This window comes from Onychostruthus taczanowskii, unplaced genomic scaffold (genome assembly GCF_017590055.1).
Source record: "Onychostruthus taczanowskii isolate IOZ18803 unplaced genomic scaffold, ASM1759005v1 scaffold81, whole genome shotgun sequence".
In the NCBI taxonomy this organism is placed as follows: domain Eukaryota; kingdom Metazoa; phylum Chordata; class Aves; order Passeriformes; family Passeridae; genus Onychostruthus; species Onychostruthus taczanowskii.
In genome coordinates, this window is record NW_024506002.1 from 976,621 (window position 1) to 998,388 (window position 21,768).

The 21,768-nt window shown below is 51.6% G+C and overlaps 1 protein-coding gene across 1 annotated transcript; it reads right to left on the reverse strand.

Annotated features, from left to right (window-relative positions):
- Positions 1-1,717: 1,717 nt before the first annotated feature.
- LOC121346470 (exocyst complex component 1-like) lies at positions 1,718-19,397 on the reverse strand. The gene is given in 19 exon segments (XM_041424319.1): positions 1,718-1,873; positions 2,218-2,412; positions 4,423-4,622; positions 5,441-5,624; positions 6,024-6,264; positions 6,369-6,439; positions 6,928-7,038; positions 7,216-7,325; positions 10,943-11,036; positions 11,282-11,431; positions 12,138-12,247; positions 12,715-12,847; positions 13,473-13,700; positions 16,545-16,700; positions 16,917-16,957; positions 18,324-18,367; positions 18,369-18,389; positions 18,391-18,464; positions 19,350-19,397. Coding segments are annotated over 19 exon segments (2,367 nt in total).
- Between the last annotated feature and the right edge of the window lie 2,371 nt (positions 19,398-21,768).

Genomic DNA, 21,768 nt, shown 5'->3' on the forward strand with positions numbered 1-21,768 from the left:
TCCAGCCTAAATGGTTCCATGATTCTGCATGGGAAGTGGTTGGTGAGGAGAGATCCCACAGCCCCACTGGCACAGGAGCAGGGTCAGTGTAAAGCCAGGTGCAGTTTCACTGGGATGTCTGCCAGACAGCCAGAGGAGCCTGTTTGGAGCAAGATCCCATTATCCCCTTCCATGGCATGGCCTGGGCTGTGCCCAGTGACTGCACTGGTTATAGGGGAGCCATCAGCAGATCCAGAGGGATCCCTGCCCCTCCTTGCTGGTGTTTGGCGTTCAACAACCTCGGAGCCACCTCTGCAAATCCCTTCACCCCGGGCTTCCTCTCTGGTGCTCCCAAATTGCAGCACCTTCATATCCCAGCCTACAGCCCCACCTGCTGCCCTCCCCTCCCCTCCCAGGTGAGCCCCTGAGCCAAAAACTGAAAGGAAACAGGGTTGCAAAATTCCTGTTACCTGCAGCACCTGCTGCCCTCCCCTCCCAGGTGAGCCCCTGAGCCAAAAACTGAAAGGAAACAGGGTTGCAAAATTCCTGTTACCTGCAGAGGGACGAAGAGCTGGGAAGGCAGCGCTGGATGGTTTCCTATGATCATCCCCTTCCTGCTGGGAGCAGCCACGTCACGGGACAAAGGGAGGGAATGGTGAGATTGGAAACGGGAGCTCCCTGCAGAGGTGGACCTTGACCCAAAGGCCAACTGCTTGAAAAATCCCAGAAAAATAGTCTGGATTTTTCCCTTTACAAGGGAAAGTTGGGTTTATGTGCTGGCTTAAAGCTCCCACTGAAGAAGCCAGGATATCCCTGGAGAAGAGGGGCTGTCCAAGCAGCCACAGCAGCCTTCCACCTCCCTGGCAATGCACAGGGAATCTTGCCTCCAAGATAATTTTCTAACATGCAAAATAAATAAAATAATCTTTTATTTTATTTTAAAATAAATAAAATAAAATCCTGTGAAGCAAATATCAAGGAGTTCAAACTCTTCAGTTGTTTAGGAAGAAGTTTGTGACAGAAGACATGTGAGCCCCATGATCATCCCAAGAAACAGAGATAACATTTAAAGAATGACAATATATTGGTGAGTTGCTGTAGGAAGATTCCTACAAAAACTGGTTAAAAGCAGACAATTCCCTGCAGGATCGGTTTGGATCTCTAGAACTGCACATTTTTCCACTCCAGTTAAGATGTGAGCAAATCTGAGCTAAAAGCAATAAATCCATTAATATTTACAGCTCTGGACTTTCATCTGCTGGATGACTTTCAGTGGAGAGCTGTGGAGCAGCGGTGCCTGTTGGGATACCTGGATTTGGGAACACCTCACACTCAGAGCGTCTCCATGTGCTTTAATCCTCTGGTTTAGCACAGGCTCACTGAAATTCAAGCACAGAAAAGGAGAAAGTCCCTGGAGAGAAAACATTTTTCCATTGTGAATGTTCTGCTGAGGACTTGCAGCACCAGTGCTCACTCAGGGGGAAATCTGAGGCTTGGAGTGTCATTTCCTGGGGGCAAAATGGTTTCCTGGAGCAGGGAAGTTGTGGTTTGGGTCCAACAACTCCACTTCCTCAAGAGAGATTTAGTCTAGGACCAACAAGTCAGAGGGACTTTGGGATTCAGTTCAGGGTAGGAACCCAAATATCCTACTTGGGAATGGTTTTGTGTTCAGCTCCTTGGAGGTGTGACTGCAGACAAGGATTCCTGAGCTGCTCCCGACATCCAGAGAGGGATTTCCCTACATGTTGGACATGGTGATGGAGTTGAAATAGCTCAGCACATCCTCCATGGTGAAGTCCAGGGCAATCCCTGCTCCGGCATAGCAGCGTTGGATGAGCTCCTCAAACTCTTGGTACTGCCGGATGAATCCCTGCTCCATGGCCTGCCACACCACCTGGAAAACCAGAACCCTGCTCCATGGGCTGCTACGCCACCTGGAAAAGGAGAACCCTGCTCCATGGGCTGCTAAACCACCTGGAAAACCAGAACCCTACTCCATGGGCTGCTACGCCACCTTGAAAAGGAGAACCCTGCTCCATGGGCTGCCACACTGCCTGGAAAACCAGAACCCTGCTCCATGGGCTGCCACGCCACCTGGAAAAGGAGAACCCTGCTGCATGGCCTGCCACACCACCTGGAAAATCAAACCTGAGCTCCTTCCCCTGCCCCTGAAGCCACACAGGCAGTGCAGTGTGAATCCCAACCATCCCAGTGTCACACCCATCCCACTCCAGTTACCGGCAGAAGATTTTCCTCTGGGGACAGATGTTTGTGGATTGTCCTGTAGACGCTCTCCAGGGCCCTTTTGACTTCCTTGCCAGGATATTTTTCAATGACTTTCCGGAGTTCCTGCTTGCTGTAGGCCAGCTGGAAGCTGACCTCCTCTTCCTTCACCCCCTGAGCCAGGCGGGCTTTGACCCCGTCGAAGAAATGCTGGGAAGGGAAGGAGACATTCCATGAGGAGCCATCCTGAGGTATTCCTGCACCAGGGTTGACCCCTGAGCACTGCCCTCAGTTCCCATGTCTAATTCAATTGAAAAGAAAAATTTAAGAATGTTTAATGAAGTGTTGGAGATTTTTATCCTCCAGGAAAGCAGAACTTAGGGAATTTCATGGTTCTCTCCCCTCCCTGCCTAACAAGCAGCATCCCTAAGGGTTGCAGGCCCATGGAGCAATGGGACTGCTGGAAAATCCCTCCAGTTCCTTGGTGCTCCCCTTGGTTTTCTCCCCACAGAGGGTTTGGAGCCAGAGGTGGGGAAGGGGGATCCCAGAACCTGCAGAGGTGTAAAGCAAAACCAGAATTTTCTCAGTTCTCCTGACATAGCTGCCAGAGCTGGACAGGACACTCACTCAACATCTGCTGTAAAACAAGGGAATAATCCCTTCCTTCATCCTCCTGTGTCTTCATACAGCCCAAGAATCTGTTTGGGTATTCCTGATGCAACTTGGCTGTGGAGAAATACCGTAAATCCCAAGAATTTTGAGTTCCGAAATGTATGAACTGTTTCCAAGAACCAGAAATTGACTTCTGATTGACTTCTGCATTGCTTACACCTCTTTGCACCTCCTCTTGGTGAAGAGAAACTGGGAGAGCTGGAGACGACCATGCCAGGACTTTCAGGTGCTCTCATATCCCACTCACTTTGTTGAGAGCAATAAAATTATCTTTTCCCTTGGAAAAGGGAGAATTTGAAGCCATAGCAGAGCTCAGGTACCGCAAGACACGGAGCTGATTTTCCAGCCAAGCCAACAAATGTTTGACAGCAACGACTGGAAACAAATTGGAAGTAACAGGTCCCATAAATAATTCCAGCTGAGCTCCATCTGTGAGACATTTTAGGGAGAGGGAAGGAGCGGAAGAGCTGCAGTCTCGGGAAGGAAGGAATGTCTCTTTGAGTTAGCAGAGCCAGATGCTCTTAGCTCAGTTAACAAAGCAGCCACTTGGGAAGTGTTGGATGGATCAGCCCAGGCAGCTGTGAAAAAAGAGCTGGGATCTGCCAGATGCCGGCACGCAACCAGAGTGGGAATAGGAGCAAACTGGGAACAAACTGGGAACAAACTGGGAAGAAGCTCCCCACCAATGCCTTGGAATTCTGTCCCCCGTGTCTTGGTTCACCATTTGGAAATGGGCACAAGGACAAGGCAGCAGGAAAATGGAAAAACCCGCACATGGTTTTTGATTGTCGTGACACGATTGTCAAAGAGGAGTGAGAAAGCTTCCTTGGGGGAAAGGTAGGCTGATCACATTGTCTGGATATAAGGAACTTTCTCCAGTGACAACAAGTTGGGATGATCAATCAAACCTGCCCAGGCACGTGATAGAGCCCCACCACTGGAGCTTTCAGGATGTGACTGGACAGGGAGCTACAGAATCTCATCCAAGCAGCCTCAGTGAAGTTTGGACAAGGTATCCTTTGGGATGCCTTCCAGCCTGGAATTCTGTGATGCTGCTGAGGTGGGACTGCACAGACAAACCCAGCAGTGGTCAGGAAAGGGAACACTGGACAGGACACTCACTCAACATCCGCTGTAAAACAAGGGAATAATTCCTTCCTTCATCCTCCTGTCTCTTCATGCAGCCCAAGAATCTGTTTGGGTATTCCTGATGCAATTTAGCTGTGGAGAAATACCCTAAATCCCAAGGATTTAGAGTCCCTAAATGTACAGACTGTTTCCAAGAACCAGGAATGGGTTCCTGCACAATTCACACCCTTTTGCACCTTCTCTTGGTGTCTGTGCTCAGACTGGAAGAGCTGGAGAAGGCCATTCCAGGATTTTGGGAATCCCTGAGCAGAATGAAATTGAGGTGCTCTCATATCCTGTGACAACAAAGTAACACAATCCCAGACTGGATTCAGGGCAGGGAGATTTCAACACCAGTTAATCCAGAGTTTTGGGAAGAGCCCTTGCCCTTGGAGGCCCAGGCCAGGGTCCCGTGCTCACCTTCAGCCTCTCCAGGGGCTGGCCCACGTACGTGGTGACGTATTTCTCCATGTGCTCCCTGGACCTTTGCTTGGCTTCTCTCTTCTTGCCCTCCAGGCAGGGGATGTTCCTTTGGCACAGGAAGTTGTGGATATGGTGGAAATTTTCCATCATCACCATGTCCTTGTTCACCTTCAGGTTTGCTGAGGAGAGGCTGCTGACTGGAAAGGAAGGAGGGACTCAGGTGTGGAGAGAAGCCCCTGCAGGCTCTCAGGAGGGATGAGCCTTTGAGACGGCTCGTTTGAACCCTCTGACTTCAGAGGGAGTAATTATAACACAAATCCTGATCCCTGTCCATGATTCCCTGCCTGACCTGCTTCCCTGCAAACATTCCTGGAGCCTGGCAGGGCCGTGCCCATGGATTTATCAGTGGGTCACCCCAGGCTCACCTGCAGGTGGGAGCTGCCCCTCTGCACCACCTTGTAATCTGTGGTCAGAGCTGGGAATTCTGCAGCCCCTCAGGTCCTCTCCAGGCAGGAACACAGGATATTTTCACTGACAGGAAGCTAAGGGCTCCAGCTGGGACAACACAGGCATCTACTGGAAGCTCCCCACCCCGCTCTCCCAACCCCTCTCTCCCTACCAACACCCCTTGGTTTTGGGGGTTTTGGAGGAGTTTTTCTGGCTCCCAAAACCTTGTAAGAGGAGTCTGATGTGTGAGGAGCTGCCCCTCCACAGTGAGGCAGGAGATGTTGGAACTTTGTGCGTCAGCTGAGCCCTGTCACCCCCGGGCCCATCCCCCTGTGACAGAGCATCCAGAATTTGCCTGGTGCTCCCAGGACCTTGCTCAGGGAAAGGGGACAGGCAGTTCCCACCCTGCCACACCTGGAATGTGCCTGGTGCTCCCAGGATCTCACTCAGGCAGAGAGATTTCAGTGCCCAGGGACAGGCAGCTCACCCTGCCCTGGTGGCCCAGCTGGTCACTCCTGCAGCTGCAGGGGGACATTTCCTGACCAGAGCACCCAGCCTTGGCACTCACTGCTGCTGAAGACGCTGCTGGCCAGTCTGAGCTGGGCCTTGTCCAGCTCCCCCCGGCGCTGGGATGTCCGGAACACCTCCTCGGAGAGCGCCACGAACTCCTGGAAGCGGCTGACGCAGGGCAGGATCCCCCCTCCCGTCCTGCTGGCAGTCTTGGCCTCCTCCATCTCCTTGCACAAGGTCCCCTGACAATGACACAGGGAGGTGGCACCTCAGATCCGACCTCATCTGGCGGAGCACAGGACAGGAAACAAGGCAAGCAGCTGGGTTTGGGAAGGCTTCTGCCATTTACAATGCCTTCTGTAACCCCAAGGAATGTGGTACTCCGTGTTTGAGGCTGACAGGGAGCTGTGCCATTGGCAGGGGCTGCCCAGGGAGGTTTGGGGTCCCCATCCCTGGAACACCTGGGTGTGGCACTCAGAGCTCTGGGATGGGGAAAAGCTGGGGATTGGGCACAGCTTGGACTCGGTGCTTGTGGAGGTCTTCTCCAGCCTCCATGGTTCTGGGATTCTGTTTGGGAGGTTCTGGAAAGAGGTCAAACATCAGTTGGGCCTGTTGGGCTCCCTCCCACCATGGACACTCACGATGCATTTGTTGAAGCTGCTTTTGGCCAGAAGCAGCACATTCCCCAGGAGGGCGTGCAGGAAGGACGAGGCGGGAGCTGAGGAAGGGCCCCAGGTCCCAAACACGGAGTCACTCAAGGCCACCAGGACCTGCAGGCAGCCCAGTGGGTGAACCTTGTTGCAGGCATCCAGAAATGCCCTCAGCTCTGGCTCCAGGCAGCTGAAGATCTCACTCAGCATTTGGGTTATGGCTTCTTCTGGCCTTAAAAACCAAACCAAATCATGAAAAATTCAGGAATTAACTGGGAGGGGACACTTCAGCCTGTGTCCTGTCAGAGCACCCAGGGTATCCCCTTCCCCACATACTGGCTCTGGCTCTTGGTGCGAGGAGGCTCCTCTGGAGGTGACATGGTCTCTCCTCCCTTAGTGGCAGATCCCTGAAAAAAGATTAGAGGGGAAGCTATCAAAGGATCCCAGAATGGTTTGGGATGAACTCCAAAACCCTGCCCTGGGCAGGGACACCTCCCACTGTCCCAGACTGCTCCAAGCCCCAATGTCCAGCCTGGCCTTGAGCACTGCCAGGGATCCAGGGGCAGCCACAGCTGCTCTGGGAATTCTATCCCAGCACCTCCCTGCCCTCACAGGGAGGAATTCCTTCCCAATATCCAACCTAGAACCACCAAATGATGATTTGTCTGCTCTCGCTCAGCCAGGAAAATGAGCCCTGGATTTATTTCTGCTGCAGCTTGTTTAATGCTTGGAGACCCCTGATTTCCCTGGAGCTGTCAATTAAATTCCATTTCATTTTCCTCTTAAGCTTTCCCACTGCTGGTTCCTGGAGGATGACAGCCCAGGAGAGCCCAGGTCCCCATGGATGTGCCAGGCTGGATAATGGGCCTGGAGAGGACATGGTGCTCACCCTCACCCCCAGCGCCTGCAGCTCCACGGAGTCGCAGCCGAGGCAGAAGAATTCCTGCAGGAATTGCTGCTCCGAGGTGCAAAGGGGCTGCAGCTCGCTCAGCACCTGCTGCAACACCTGCTGAGAAACAACCTTTGGTCTGGAAACCCTCTGGGATTCACTGGGGACACCGGAGCAGTCTGTGTCCACCCAAGGGGACATCGGGCAGCACAGGGAGTGCCTCAGGCTCTGCCCCGGGGAGGGGTCATGGGGTGGGTGGGACATGGAACTCCTGAGGAGCCCTCAGCTCCTTACCCTGCAGATGTTCCCCCTGGCTGGGGTGCCCTCCTGGCTTTCCCTGCTCCTGGGGAGGCTCCACCGGGGCTGCCTGGTCCCCATCGGCCTCTCCCAAGGGTCCTGCAGACCTGCACGGGGTGTGGGATGTCAGAACTCTCATCCCCCTGGGATTCTCCAGCTCCTGGAGTCCTGGATAGTTCAAGTCTTAAATGGGTCTTTTTACATCTGACCTCATGCATGAATTAATCTTTTCCTGTTGCATTCAGATAAATGGGGAATTCGGATGAAATTCCCAGTTTTTCTCTGTCTTCTCACCTGTTTCTCCCTCTTTTTCATTATTTTTGCTTCATTAAACTGCCTTTTGATTTCACTGATTGTGGTGTTTATCCCTTTGCTGCCTTGTGCTTACTCCTGACAGCTGGGTTGTGGAAAATCCCAGGGGATAAGAGAACAGATCAGTACAAAAACCTGCAAAAGCCTCAGGAAAATTGTTTGATGCTTAATTTTGATTGTAAATTGCCATTAAAAAATATCCAGGGGAGGTGGGAATGGCTTTTTCTCAAAAAATGCCTTTTTAAAATTAAAATCTTTCACTGGAAATAAATATATTACTGCAACATTGGCAGTTTTAGCACTGGGGGCTTGGCCTGAGTGGAAAAGTTGAAAAAATCCATTGAAAGGTGTTTAAAAACATTTTTCTACTCCCTGAAAGGAATCAGTGGGGAAACATCCAGATTATTTCCTAATTATTTCCAGAAATGGGAATCATTCCCCTATTCCAAAAGTTCTGGAGGAGTCAGGTCACCTCCATCGATCACAGTATCTCAAATATCCCTATTTGAGCCACTCCTGAAGGGTTTTCCCTTTGGGAAGGATTTTTGAGCCCCAGACTGAGCAGGGATGAGGGATGAGCCAGCCCTGCTCATGACCTCAGCCTTGCTAAAACCAGGACTAAATTGAGAAGCTGCTTCCTAGCCTTTTTCTCACCATTACATTATAATTTCACCAGCTGGGAAGTGGCAAAACCAGGAAAAAAAATAAATCTTCCAACAGCAAATGGGAAAGAATTTAACAAACCTGCAGAAAACAGAATGGCAAAATGAGAAAGGACTTAATTACTGGGCCCTAATTAATTATAAACAGCTCGAGGTTGCCTTCTAAACTTTCCCATCACATAAGGCAATAAATCAGCAGGTGGTGCCATAAATAAAATACTTTATGAGGGTGGGGAATCAACCCAAAATATTTACTGGGATAATCAGGAGAAAGGAAGTGGCCCGGAGACCTGGACTGGGATATTTTCCAGCAGGGATGAGGAAAGTTTGACTGCAGGGATGAGGGATGTTTTGGGGCAGGGATGAGGGAAGTTTTGGGGCAGGGATGAGGGAAGTTTTGGGGCAGGGATGAAGGAAGTTTTGGAGCAGGGATGAGGGATGTTTTCCAGCAGGGATGAGGGATGTTTTGGGGCAGGGATAAAGGATGTTTTCGGGCAGGGATGAGGGATGTTTTGGGGCAGGGAGGAGGGATGTTTTCCAGCAGGGATAAGGGATGTTTTCGGGCAGGTTTCCTCACAGCCTGGGCTCCATCCTTCTGCAGGAAGGACCTTGGATGAGGTTCCTGCAGAAATCCAGCAAAGCCAAACGTGCCCTCAAACCGTCCCGAGGGCAGCCAGCTCTGCGGGAATATTGCAGCAGGACCTCCGGGAGCGGGGACAGCCCTGGGGACAGCTCCGGCAGCCGGACGCGTCTGCAGCACCCTGGAGAGCCGCACTGGGAGTTTGGGCTCTCCTGGAGCTGGGAAGGGTCACCTTGCCCTGCAGAGGGAGGGGGACTCTGTCCCCCTGCTCTGCCCCCAGCGCTGCAGAGATGGCACAGAGAGCTCGATGGGACACCGCCAGCCCCGGGGAAGGTGCCACGACCTCTGTGGGCACAACTTGCTAAAAATTCCTCCTTTTCTCACGAACTGCGAGGTTGTTCCAATGCTCTGCTCACATCAAGGATGGGCTGAACAACCCCAGCCCAGCCTGGGGCTTCCTGCCTGTCCCAGACCTGTCCTCACCCTCTGGAGCGGAGCAGAGGCATCTCAGGACAACAAAATTCACCCTGTCCTGCCCATGGAGAGCCCCAGCGCTGGGCAGACACTTTGGGCTGATTTCTACCAGAGCAGGAACACCTTGTAGCCTTCCAAGGGTTTTCTCCTGGGGTTTAATCCCTCCTGGTTTACAGACTTGTATAGGATTTAAAGATGGATAAAATACTGAAGGAAATCCCAGTTTAATGTTTATGGAAGGGGATGGGGCAGACTGGCTGTCACACGTGCCCAGCACCACCTTTTGTTTAATTTAACAACTTTAGTCCCATAAATGGTCCAGTGGTGCCCATTTAGGTGCCATTTGGACTATTTAGGTGAAACTTTCCTCTTTTTTCACTGACTGCTGTGCAGGTATCAGCACTCCCCATCCTGCTTTGATCCCAGGGGTTTGAGGTTCCCTGTTTTCCCAGCTGCTGAGTGACTTTCCCAGGGGAGTGACAATGGGAGGAGGAGCTGGAGGGGGTGGTGGGGACGTTTTGGGTGTGAGGAACCCCAAAAGTGGGAGCCATAAACCGCCTTCATTCCCTTCCTTCAGCTTCATCCCCTGGCTTGGGATCTGGACATCGGTGATGAAGGAAGTGCAGAGCTGGAAGTGCTGACTCTGATGGACAAAACACACCAGCCTGACCTTCAAACTGGGCCAAACTGGCCTGGAAATTTCCATTACAGCTCTTTGTTTTACTGAGGGAAAATGTGACTTGTGGGCCATAAAAAATTTCCAGAGGAGACAGATCAGTTTCTCTTTTTATCTTCAGAAACACCTGACTGGAATATTTTGAGTCAGACCCAGCGATTTTGGTGGAAATGAGCACCTTGGGACAACACAGCCTGGCAGTCAGCTCACTGTGAGATCATTCCATAAATATTGCTGTGAATTCCCTCTGTCTTCTGGGACAGGCTTCCCCCTGCAGGGGAAAGTGTCTGAGGAATCTTGCACGAAATACGAACCAGGCTTTAGACAATCATAAAATCACGGAATGCTTTGGCTTGGGGGTGACCAAAAAAATCACCTCATTGCACCCCTGCCATGGGCAGGGACACCTTCCACTCACTCTCCCAGGTTGCTCCAAGTCTGTCTGACAAGGTCTGGAACACTTCCAGGGATGGGGAATTACAGGGTCTTCCTGGAGCCTTCTCCAGGCTGAACAGCCCCAGATACCTCAGTGTGTCCTCATGGGAGAGGAGCTCCAGCCCTTGGAGCAGGTGAAGGCAAGGGAAGAGAAAACCTGGTGAGGTTTTTTTCAGGAGATAATGGTGGAGTGGGAATTTTTGAGAGCCAGGGAGAAGGGAGCTGACAACAGGTTTTGTTTTCCAGGCTTTTCTACATCCCTCTCTCTCTCCTGTGGCTGCTTGGAACACGATCCCACCAGTGTGTCATTCCTGAGCCCTGCACAGGGAAGGGAACACGCTGGTGTCCCAGCCGGCTCTGAGAAGCAGCTGAACAAAAGTGGGGAATTCATGGAGCCGAGGCTCTCACAAACACTGCCTGGTGTGGAGCAGAGCTGGCTCTTCCCACCCTGCCACCTGCAAACCCAGGAAATAAAGTCCTGGAGCAGGCCTGGGGGAGCCACCTGTGCTGGAGGTGACTGTCACCATCCCCGGGTGCCAACAAACCCTGCCCAGCAGCACAGAGGGCAGATTTTGAACCACTCACTTCCTTTTCTTCTTCCTGACAGGGAGATCTTGGCCTGTTCAAAAAGGGCTCTGATTTCCCGCTCGTAGAGTCTGCCGAGGTTCTGGGAATACACCTGGAATGGGCAGAAAAGGCCAGATAAGATCAAAAAGCTGAGATTTGGGCAGTTCAGACCTTTCACTTCAGCACAACCTCCCCAGTCGGGCACAGAGCTCCAGGTTGGCCAGACATTCCCAAAGGACCAAAGCCTGGAAGCTCAGGTGTCTCACGGTGAGAGCCAGGTCCCAGCAGGAATTCCCCAGCTGGACCTGCCTGTGCCCAGGGGAGGTTTGCAGCGCTTGCTGAGGGTTCCAGCTGTACCTTGGGGAGATCCCAGAAGAGAGCAGGGTTGGTGCTCCTCAGCCAGGCCATGAGGGGACTGTAGGGCAGCAGCTCCTCGTGCTGGGGCCTGTGCCTTGGGGCAGCCATGCTGCCAGTGGGGGCACCATGAGCAGGGGCCTGGGAACTGCCCTAAAGGGAGAGAAATTACACCATAAATTCACATCAAACAGCCTTGAAAATGTGCCGGGACACTGCACCCACAGGGCTGTGCAGCTGGGGTTGGAGTGGGGCAGGTTTGGAGCAGATCCAGATGGAAAAGTTTGCTCAGGGATGTGCCCAGCCAAGGCCTGCGAATCTCCAAGGATGGAAATCACACAGCTCCTTCCCAGCTCCCTCCTCAGACATGCTGCTTGAAACGGAACACTAAGGATGTAAGGAGGTAAGGATTTGGGAATTGCTCCTTTCCATGGAAGGAAATCTCTGGGATTGCTGCCCACAGGGGTCTTGGCCATAAAATCTGTTAAACTGCCAGATCAGTACTTGAAGGTGTTAATCACAGGATCACAGGATTGGGGTTTATCCTGGGATTTTAGGTTACAAACAGATCAACAACCCCCAAAATAAAATAAGAAAACCTAAACAAAAAATCTCCAGGCCTAAGGGCTTAAGGAATGTCACCAGAGGGATTTTGGAAGCATGGATTTCTCCTGCATCCCTGGAAAATTAAGCTGAGGACTGAGAGACAATGGCAAGGGGAAGGTATGTGGGAAGATCTCTTTGGAGAGACAATTTAGGAAAATCCTGTCACAGCAGCATGTCCTGCACCACTGGCCCGACCTCCCCAGGATATTCCAATTTCCCAGAATTTCAGGCTGCCATGAAGAGTGGAGCCCACCTGCAGCTCGAAGATGTTTGTGATGTGGTTGATGAAGGAGCTCTCAAAGTTCTGCTTGAGAGTTTCAAACAGGATCAGCTGCTCTGCCACTGCCTGCAGCTTCCGGTAACCTCGGGGGAAAAAAGGATATTTTGGGATTTGAGGGGATCTGGGGGAGTTGCAGACCCACATCCCTCAGAAAACTGGGAACTCAGACAGAAGTCCAGGGATAAATCCACCCAAAAGCTGATGAAAGGGCAAAAGCTTTCCTGTGGCACCAAGGAAATACAGACAAGGAGTGGAAAATAAAATTTAAAAAATAAAAATAATCCATGAGTCCAACCTTAGCCAAGGAGACCCGCCCAGTCTCGCCACAAGGAAAACTTGGAATTTCCTGCCAGGATCAAGTCCCTGCACACTTCCAGGGATCCAAAAACTCCCACATCCTGCCACAACGAACTGCTGTTTTTCCACGCTGGAGCACAGACAGCACTGACCAGGATTTCCGGCCACAGCTTCCCCAGCTCCTTTCTGAGCTCCAAGAGGTGTCCACCCCTGGCAGGGCGATCCCGTGGGAGGAACCCCTGCTCCTACTCACTGGGGTGGATGGGAAGGTCCATGCAGGAGGACAGAGCCTGTGCTGCAGCCGTGCAGGCTGTGATGGCTGCGGGGCTGGACAGATCCGCCCGGCTCAGGGCGGCGCGGTGCTCCCTGCTCAGCTGCAGCTGGCTCTGCAACACAGCCAGGGAGGGCAGCTTCAAACACTGCCAGCCCCTCATCCCTCCCTTCCCACTCCTTCCCCTCCCTTCCCACTCCTTCCCATCCCACTGGGAGTGCTGCTGGCTGGAACAGCCAAGTGCTGCCCCCAGCAGCTGCTGCTGTGTCCGTCAGGAAATCCACAGAAGTCCCCATGAAAACCAATGTTCTGCTCAGGAACAGCTGCAGTGGTAGCTGCTGTGTCCATCAGGAAGTCCCCATGAAAACCAATGTTCTGCTCAGGAACAGCTGCAGTGGTGGAGAAGGAAGGCCTGGTGTTGCAAGCTTTGCCTCTAATTAATTAATTAAGTTCATTAATTGCTGGGTTTGTATTCCCAGTTCATGATTATTTAATCAGCTTTGCCATTCCTAATCCTGCCCTGGAAAAGGCCTTTCAGAGTCCCCATTGGGCCATGGTGAGGGTCCTGCACATCCCAGTTCTTCTCTGTCCGTCCTCACCTTACACCATCCCCCATTTCCCAGCCAGAGGAGCTCCATAGCCCTTGCAGACAATCCGAGCTTCCAGTGTTTAAAATTCCCTGGAAGCTTTTCCCAGCAGATTCAGCTGCTGAAGATTAATGCCCTTGCAAAGGCACGCACCGTGAGGAACAGGAGCTCATCCATCAGCCTGGTCCTGTTGGAAGCGAGGCGGTGCAGCAGGGAGTTCTCCCGGTGGATGCGATCCATCTGCTGCCTCACACCCCCCAGCAGCTCCTCGCAGAGCTGCAGGGTCTCCTCCAGCCTGGCCACCTCGGCCAGCGCCGCGTCAAGGCAGCTCATCAGCTGGGCCACCTGCTGCTCCGAGGAGATGATGGCCTGGAGGTTGGCCTGTGGGAGGCAGGAGCAGAGGGATTCAGAGCTTGGCAGGGGATGTGTCAGCATCCTGGGGTCAAATGTCCTGTCTCTCACCCTCCTGAGGCACAGCAGAGACCGTGTCACTGTAACCTGCAGGATGTTGGTGGAAATGCCACTGTCCCACCTTGGCCAAGTGCCACCTGCATGTCCCCAGAGCCAGGGCACATAAAACCCTGTCCTGGGCAAGGTGTCCCCTCAGGACACTTCTAACTGCCCCAGCAAGCAAATTCCTGGGGAGTGTCCAGGAAAATCTGGCCATGAGCAGAAGAGTCTCCATCGGTCCAGAGAGGCCACCAAGGCCTGCTGGTTCTGTTCCCTGGGAATGTGTCACTGCAGGGAGTGTCCAACCCTCACCTCCACAAATGGTGGAGTCTCCGGATGACCTGAGTGTCCATCCCACAAGATTTCAGAGAATCCCAGTGGTTTGGGTTGGGAAGGGACCTTAAAGCTCTTCCCATTCCATCCCATGGGCAGGGACACCTTCCCTTGTCCCAGGCTGCTCCCAGCCCCAGTGTCCAGCCTGGCCTTGGGCACTGCCAGGGATCCAGGGGCAGCCACAGCTGCTCTGGGCACCCTGTGCCAGGTCTGCCCACTCCTCCAGGGAACAATTCCTAATTCCCAATATCTCATCCATCCCTCTGGCAGTGGGAGCCATTCCCTGTGTCCTGTCCCTCCATGCCTTGTCCCCAGTCCCTCTCCAGCTCTCCTGGAGGTGCTTCAGGCCATGGCAGGGGCTCTGAGGTCCCCTCCCCAGGTGGACACCCTCAGCTCTCCCAGCCTCTCTAACCATGGACACTCATCTCCAAAAGCACTGGCCATGGTCCAAATTCTGCTTCCCTGCCGCACCCAGGGACCCCATCCTGTCCCGTCAGCTCTGCCCAGATCTTCCCTTTTATTAATTTTTCTTTAATTAGGGCCAGAAGCCTCCCCCATGCCAGCCCCTACCACTTCTTCAGGCTGTCACCAGAGGGAGCATTCCCGGTGACATTGATGGGACAGTGCTGTGGGAAGGGGCCCTCCAGAGGCTCAGGAACAGGAATGAAATCCAGGTACAGCACAGAGCTGCTGGGAGCTGCCTGCAGTTCCACATGTGCTTGGATCCTGGAATTCTGGAGGAATATCAATGTCCAAATCAGAGTCTTTGGCCTCCCAGTGTCCTGGCCGTGCCGTCCTTCCCTTTGGAGAAATCAACTTTTCCTTGCTGCCAGTGCAGGGATTTCTGTGATTCCCAGAACAGCTGGGTTAGAGGCGGGGGATTAATATGGGAGAGAAAGCCAAGGTGCTATCTCTGGGATGGGGGGAAAACATTGAAATGGATGCATGTGCTGGTCTAACTTGCTGGGATTAATAACATTTAATATTGGAGATTAGAGCTCGGAAATGGAAATGCTCATTAATTAATTTGTATTAGAGGGAAGTCACACTTATTCATTAGAGGGCATTAAAATAATGTATTCAACGGCGCCTTTCATCTCAAAAAACTTAATAAAGATGTATTTGTTGCTCTCCCAGGGTGTTTTACAGCTGGGAACAGTCACAAAGTGCCTGAATTCCTTGCCAGGAGCTGGCAGGAACAAACCTCAGGAGTTTGGGCTTCCAGATTAACTTCCAAGTGTAATAAATCATATATGAGAATACAGCAAACTCTGCAGCTAAAGGAGGCTCTACTTAGGGTTTGTGGCTTCTTGTATGGTTTAAGGTATTTCCTTTGGCTTATTTTTCCCCCTTTTTCCTTGGCTACCAACAATAAAATCCCAGATATTTTAGCAGAAGGTAAGTGCTCAAAGCAGATTTCCTAGGTTTTTTGTTCCAGCACTTAAAGGACAAATTTCCTCTGCAGAAATGCAATAAATCACAGCAACACAAATGGAGTCAGTAAAGACCAATAGTCAAAAGTCATGGAATGGTTGGGGTTGGAAAAGACCTTAAAGCCCATCCAGTTCCATCCACCCAGGGATGGGGGCCAGGGATACTGAAGGATCCTCTTCCAGAGGACCCTTGAGCTCCTTGGCTTAATTTCCTCCCTTTCCCTTCCAAATCTATGGAAAACCACAGAATCCTCTAATGTCTTGGGAAGGAAGGGACCTTAAAGCCCATTTTGCTCCAACACCTTTTAAAGATTATACTTTCATTCATAACCTTTGATTTTTTTATTTTTTTTTTCCTAAGATATCTGCAATGTCTTATTGTCATAATCTAGCAAGGAAAAAAAGCTGCTCATTCCTCCACTGCAGCAATTGCCTGTTATAGCCCTCAAGCATACATTAATTTCTCTTTGAACACTTTCCATTTACCTCTATTGATTTGTCTCGTTTGATTTCACTTAACATTTCCTTTCTTCTCCTATCCCTTGTTGCTGAAATTCATCAACTTAATAATTTTATCTTTTTGATCTTGCATTAGCCCTAGTTATTATCCAAGTTGTAGTTTAAGTACTGAAGCCCCATCCAACCTGGCCTTGGACATTTCCAGGGAATTCCACCCTCACCAGGAATTCTGGAAATATCCTGTTCCTTTTCCACTGGCCCTTCCTACTGTTTTATATTTCCTTTTCAATCTCCTTCCAGCTCTGTTTCATTTCACTCTCCCTGGATCCTGCTTTTCCTTCTGTAGGGGCCCCTTTTGTCCCTTGTCCTTCCTCAGCCAGCCCCAGAGCACCCCACACCCAGACCCTTCCCTGAACTTCCCTTCCCTGATCTTCCCTTCCCCTTCCCTTCCCCTTCCCTTTCCTCCCAGAATTTCTCCCAGAGCAAAGGGCAGAGCTGCTGATGCCCAGAGACACAACCCCTCCTTCTGGGCACCTCCGTGGCTCCATACCTCCTCCAGCCCCTGCAGCTCCTGGACCAGGTGCTCCATGAAGGCCATGGAGTGGTTCAGCAGGGGCTCCTCGTGCTCCTCCATCAGCGCCAGCATGGCCACAGCCTCCTCTGGGCTCAGCTCCTGCGACGGGCTCAGCTCCTGGGATGGGCTCAGCTCCTGGGATGGGCTCAGTCCCTGCGACGGGCTCAGCCCCTGGGATGCACTCAGCTCTTGGGATGGGCTCAGTCCCTGGGGCAGGCTCAGCCCCTGGGATGCACTCAGCTCCTGGGATGCACTCAGTCCCTGCGACGGGCTCAGCCCCTGGGATGCACTCAGCTCTTGGGATGGGCTCAGTCCCTGGGACAGGCTCAGCCCCTCCTGCAGCTCGGCCTCCGCCCGCTCCTGCCCATCCTGCCGGCACCGCTGCATCCCTGGGGCCGCAGTTCTCCTCACAGAGAGCAGCAGGCACAACTCGCTCCCAGGACTTTTCCTGGGGAAGGCAGTGAGAAGCACAGAGAGAAGAGAAAACATTTCTTATCTCTACTTGCTGCTCCTGTTGTTTGGCACATGTGGAATGTGTTACGGAGATTGTTTGCCCAAAGTGGTTAATTGGACACCAGTGAAAGTTGTTTTGATTCCTTGGCCAGTTGAGTCAAAGCTGTGTCCTGACTGTCTCTGACAGTCACAGGTTTTTCTCTAGTATCTTATAAGTAGAGTATCTCTTTAGTATGGTATAGGATCTCTTTAGCATGTAATTTAGTACAGTATTAGTGTAATACAGTATAGCTTAACAAAGCATTTGTTCAGCCTTCTGGAATCATGGAGTCAGAGCACATCATTCCCTGGTTGGGGGCACCCCACTTCAATACATCCCTGTGGGGGTGGGGATGGCCAGAGCCCTTTGGTGAAGTCATTTCAGCAGCCCTGCCCAAACCAGGGATCGCTGAGGCCGAGGGGGGAGCCCAACAGGTGGAATGAGATCACAGAATGGGGCAAAGAAAGATGGGGGTGGGATAAAGGGTCAGCTTTGCAGGAGGGACAAAACAGACACTGGGGTTGGGTTGGGATTTTCCTTGCTCGTGTCTCTAGGACTGTGTGCTGATGTGTCACACAAAGCTGGGACAAATTCCAGAGGTGAAGAAACTCCTCCATTTAAATTAGAAATGCCTCTAATTTAAATTAGACACTAGGAAAGAAGGGTTTGATAATGAGGGCAGGGATGACCTGGCATCCATTCCCACAGAAACTGCGGCTGCTCCTGGATCCCTGGAAGTGTCCAAGGCCAGGTTGGATATTGGGGGCTTGAAGCAGCCTGGGACAGTGGGAGGTGTCCCTGTCCATGGTCCTTAAGGTCCCTTACAACCCAAACCCGTGTTTTTCTATGAAATGGACTGAAAGTCGTCTGTTGTAGAGCTAAATATACATACAGATAATACACATATAAAATGCATTTTATATTCACAAATGTATTTATTCCTTTTGAGGGGATGTCACCAGGCTCCTGCCCTGGTGTTACCAACCCTCATCTCCCCAGACCAGAGACTCCTGGAAATGAGATAAATTGTTTTTTATTCCCAGCCTGGCTCTGTGTGTCCATGGGCAGTGGATCAATGACGGCTGTGCCACCAGACACCCAAACCCAGCTCCTGCTGCTCCCCTCTTCAGACACCACCTCACCCTGTCCCACCACCCTCATTCACTGCCTGAATTTATTCACCTTTCACTGACAGGGACACTGCAAAAAGGTCAGAGAGTTCACAGTGTGACAAGGCTATTAATTAATTAATAATTAATTACCTTCCACTGCACCCAAGGGGATGTTCACAAAGGGGACAGCACTGGTTCAGCCTCCACAAGCACTGAGAAAGATTTTCTTCTCCTCCAAGCAAAGATCCACTTGCAAAACTTCTCCAAGTGAAGTTCACAGTCCAGGCTGGCCTAGACATCCACAGGAAATTAGCACATCAACTAACGAGGTTCAACCAGTCCTGCTCCACAACTGATCATTTAATTCCACATTACAGAACCCCTTCACCTTTTCCTGCAGTTTTGGGGGATGAGTGATGAGTTTTGACAGCGGCCAGTGGCAGATGCTTGGGATCAAAAGCAAGCTCGGAGTTCTGGTGCCTTCAGGATTCCCTGGCAGCTTCCAGGATCCCATGATCCAGCAGCTCCCCGAGCTGGAGGCTGGATGCACAACACTGTGTTTAACAACCCTTGAAGGAGCTGCTGTCCCTGCTCTCCTCTAATGGTTTTTGGGATTATTCAGAGCGTTGGCACTTCCAGCATCCTGTGGGAATGAGCTGGAAGTGCTGAGTGGGAAAGGGTGAGCAACTGGAGGTAAGAATCTGGGATAAATCCAGCACCCACCCCACCCCCACTGCAGATATCCCTCTGCAATCCCCATCCTGCTGAAATCTCAAAGCTCTCTTCACTCCAGACTGGGAATGCCCAGAGAAACCCCAGAAAGGTTTCCACAAGCTCAGCCCCAAAATCCCTCTGGAGGCAGTGTGGATAATCTGGGTTACCCAGCATCCTGTGTCCTGGCAGGGGAAGGAAAATGGACAGGGAGGAAACACTCCTGGCATTTCCCATGTTGCTTCCATCCACACAAATGTTTCCATCTCCCTCTTCCCAAGGGATGTTTTCTCCTGGAGGGCATCTCCAGCCACAGGAGTCCACTAAGCTTCGTGTAAGTGCAAAGAACAATGGAGGCTGCTGAACTTGGAATATCCCACAGTTGGAAATTCCTTCCTGCACCATTCCAGCTCTGCAGCACAGCCTGACCCTCCTGGAGAATTTCTAATTATGGGTACTAATCACCATCACAGCCGTGGGGAGCTGATTGGGGTCACTGCAGTCCTCAGACATGTTCACTCCTGACCAGGTTGTTCCAAAATACCTTAAAGTGACACTTCCACCAGGGTGCCAGCCCCTGGGATGGCACAGAATTTTGTGAGGAGCTATTAAAGCAGGGAGACATTAATTAATCACCTCGTGAATATTCATGATGTTTTGGTCAAGGCTGCTGGAGCTTTAGCAGGGCTGGATTTGCTGTGTCAGCATTTGCTGGTGCCAAGGAAGCCCTGGTTTGAATTCCAGCTGCTGAGGGGGTTCCGTTTGAGGGATGAGAGGGACAATTCTGGCTGGCTGCATGCAAGGAGCCAGGAAGGGACAAGGCAGAGGCTCCAGGCCTGGTGAGGGAAAGAGACAATCAGGGAATCAAGGAATGGTTTGGGAGAGAAAGGACCTTAAAGCCCATTTTGTTCCAACCCTTTCCACTGTCCAGGGTGCTCCAAGCCCTGTCCAACCTGGCCTTGGACACTTCCAGGGATCCAGGGGCATCCCCAGCTGCTCTGGGCACTTGTGCCAGGGCCTGCCCACCCTCCCAAGGAACAATTCCCTCCCAATATCCCATCCATCCCTGTCCTCTGTCAGTGGGAAACCATGCCTGTGTTCTGGCACCAGCAGAGGATGTGGAGAGGTCATTCTGCTCATCCTGCCAGCAGGAAGGTGAAAGGAGAGGAGGCTGCAATCTAAAAATACATCTGGGAAGGCAAAGAGCTGCCCGAGCTAAAGGACATCACATCACAACAGGAACGATGGGGGCAGGAATGCAGGCTGGGAACTACAGGAAGGAGAGCCAGGTTCTCTCTTTGCCTCCCAGCAGGAGGTGGGCAAAAATACACCAATATTTAAGATCAGTATTACCAGTTTATCCCGTGGGATGTCAAATGAGGGGGGAAAGATTGAAAATCCTGGAGATATCCCCTACTCTGAATTCCCCAGGAGCCAAAGCAGCTGCAGGAGCCAAGCTCACCTGCTAAAGGAATTCTCAGGTGTGGTGGGAGCTCCTGATCTCCTTGTGTGTGGGAAATGTGAGATAATGAATGGTCACAGCAGATCTGGTATCTGCATTGGGATTTTTCCTGCCAGCCATGCTGTACTTCATTTGTTCTGGGTGTAAAACTGGGAAGCTGCTCTTTTTCCCATTTATTTTCACGTTTGTGAAATCCCAGGCGTGTTGCCAAAGCCTCTGGAACATTCCCATTAATAAAAACCCTCATTATCCCAACTTTAACGATGCTCTGCCAGCCCCAGCAGCAGAAAGGGAGAACCTGATGCAAGCTGCATTTCCCCAAAACCTTAAAGTCACCCTAAAGGCACAAATTCCTGCTGAGTCTAGCCCTCCATAATCCCTCTTTCAGTAAATCCAATCTTTAAATCCCTTGTGGAGTTGTCTGTCAAGGAGCTTTGTCCCCATGGCCAGATGGGCCTGGCTGTGGCTGGACAAGAGCAGAGCTCTGCAGAATCCCCGGGCTGCTGCAAACTGCTCCAGAGATCCTGGGCCTTCCACGGAAGCTGTGTCCGTGCATCACCAGGGAATCATGGAATAGGCTTGGAAAAGAACCCCAAAATCAAGTCCAGCTTTGAGTGAGCACCACTGTGACCACTTAGCCACGCTCGGGTGTTTGGCCAGGTCAGGTGTCTGGCCAGCCTGACTTTCCTAAATCAGAGATGGATGATCCAGGAGGGAAGGAAACCCCTCAGCATCCCCTTAACATCTGGAACATGGGGGCATCTCCCTGCAGAACACAACCAGGATGGAGAGATGATCCATACAAGCTCTGGCTGCCCCATCCCTGGAAGCGCTGGAGCAGCCTGGGCTCTGGAAGGTTCCCTGCCCAAGACAGGGGGGGATGGGATGGGCTTTAAGGTCCCTTCCAACCCAAACCACTCTGGAATTCTGGCACTCCCAAGTCTCAGGAAGCCGGGTTGGAAGACACCCTAAAGCTCCTCTCCTGCCAACCCCTACCATGGGAGATGTTATTGGGGTGCTCCTCCATTCTCAGCAGACCCAGCAATATCAGGATTCCCGGCAATCCAAGGCCTGGATAAACTCTTGGAGACCACGAGCCATCCTTTCACAACCTCTGAGCTGTGTGGGGAGGGGGAAAACCAAGGGGCTACCACTGAAACATGGAGTTTTGTAAAAGTTTGAGAACCAGGGGTAAATAAAAATACAGGCTGCAGGATAATAATAATAATAATAATAATAATAATAATAATAATAACAATAACAATAATAATAACAATAATTACAACAGGCACTGGGAATCTTTGGGAGGAGGAATTTGTTGTTGAATTTGTGGCTCTGCAGTGAACCCAAAGCAATGAACCCCTCAACAACTCCCTCCCAGTTACTCCCTCAGGTCAGCCACACATTTAGCAAGCTTGGAAT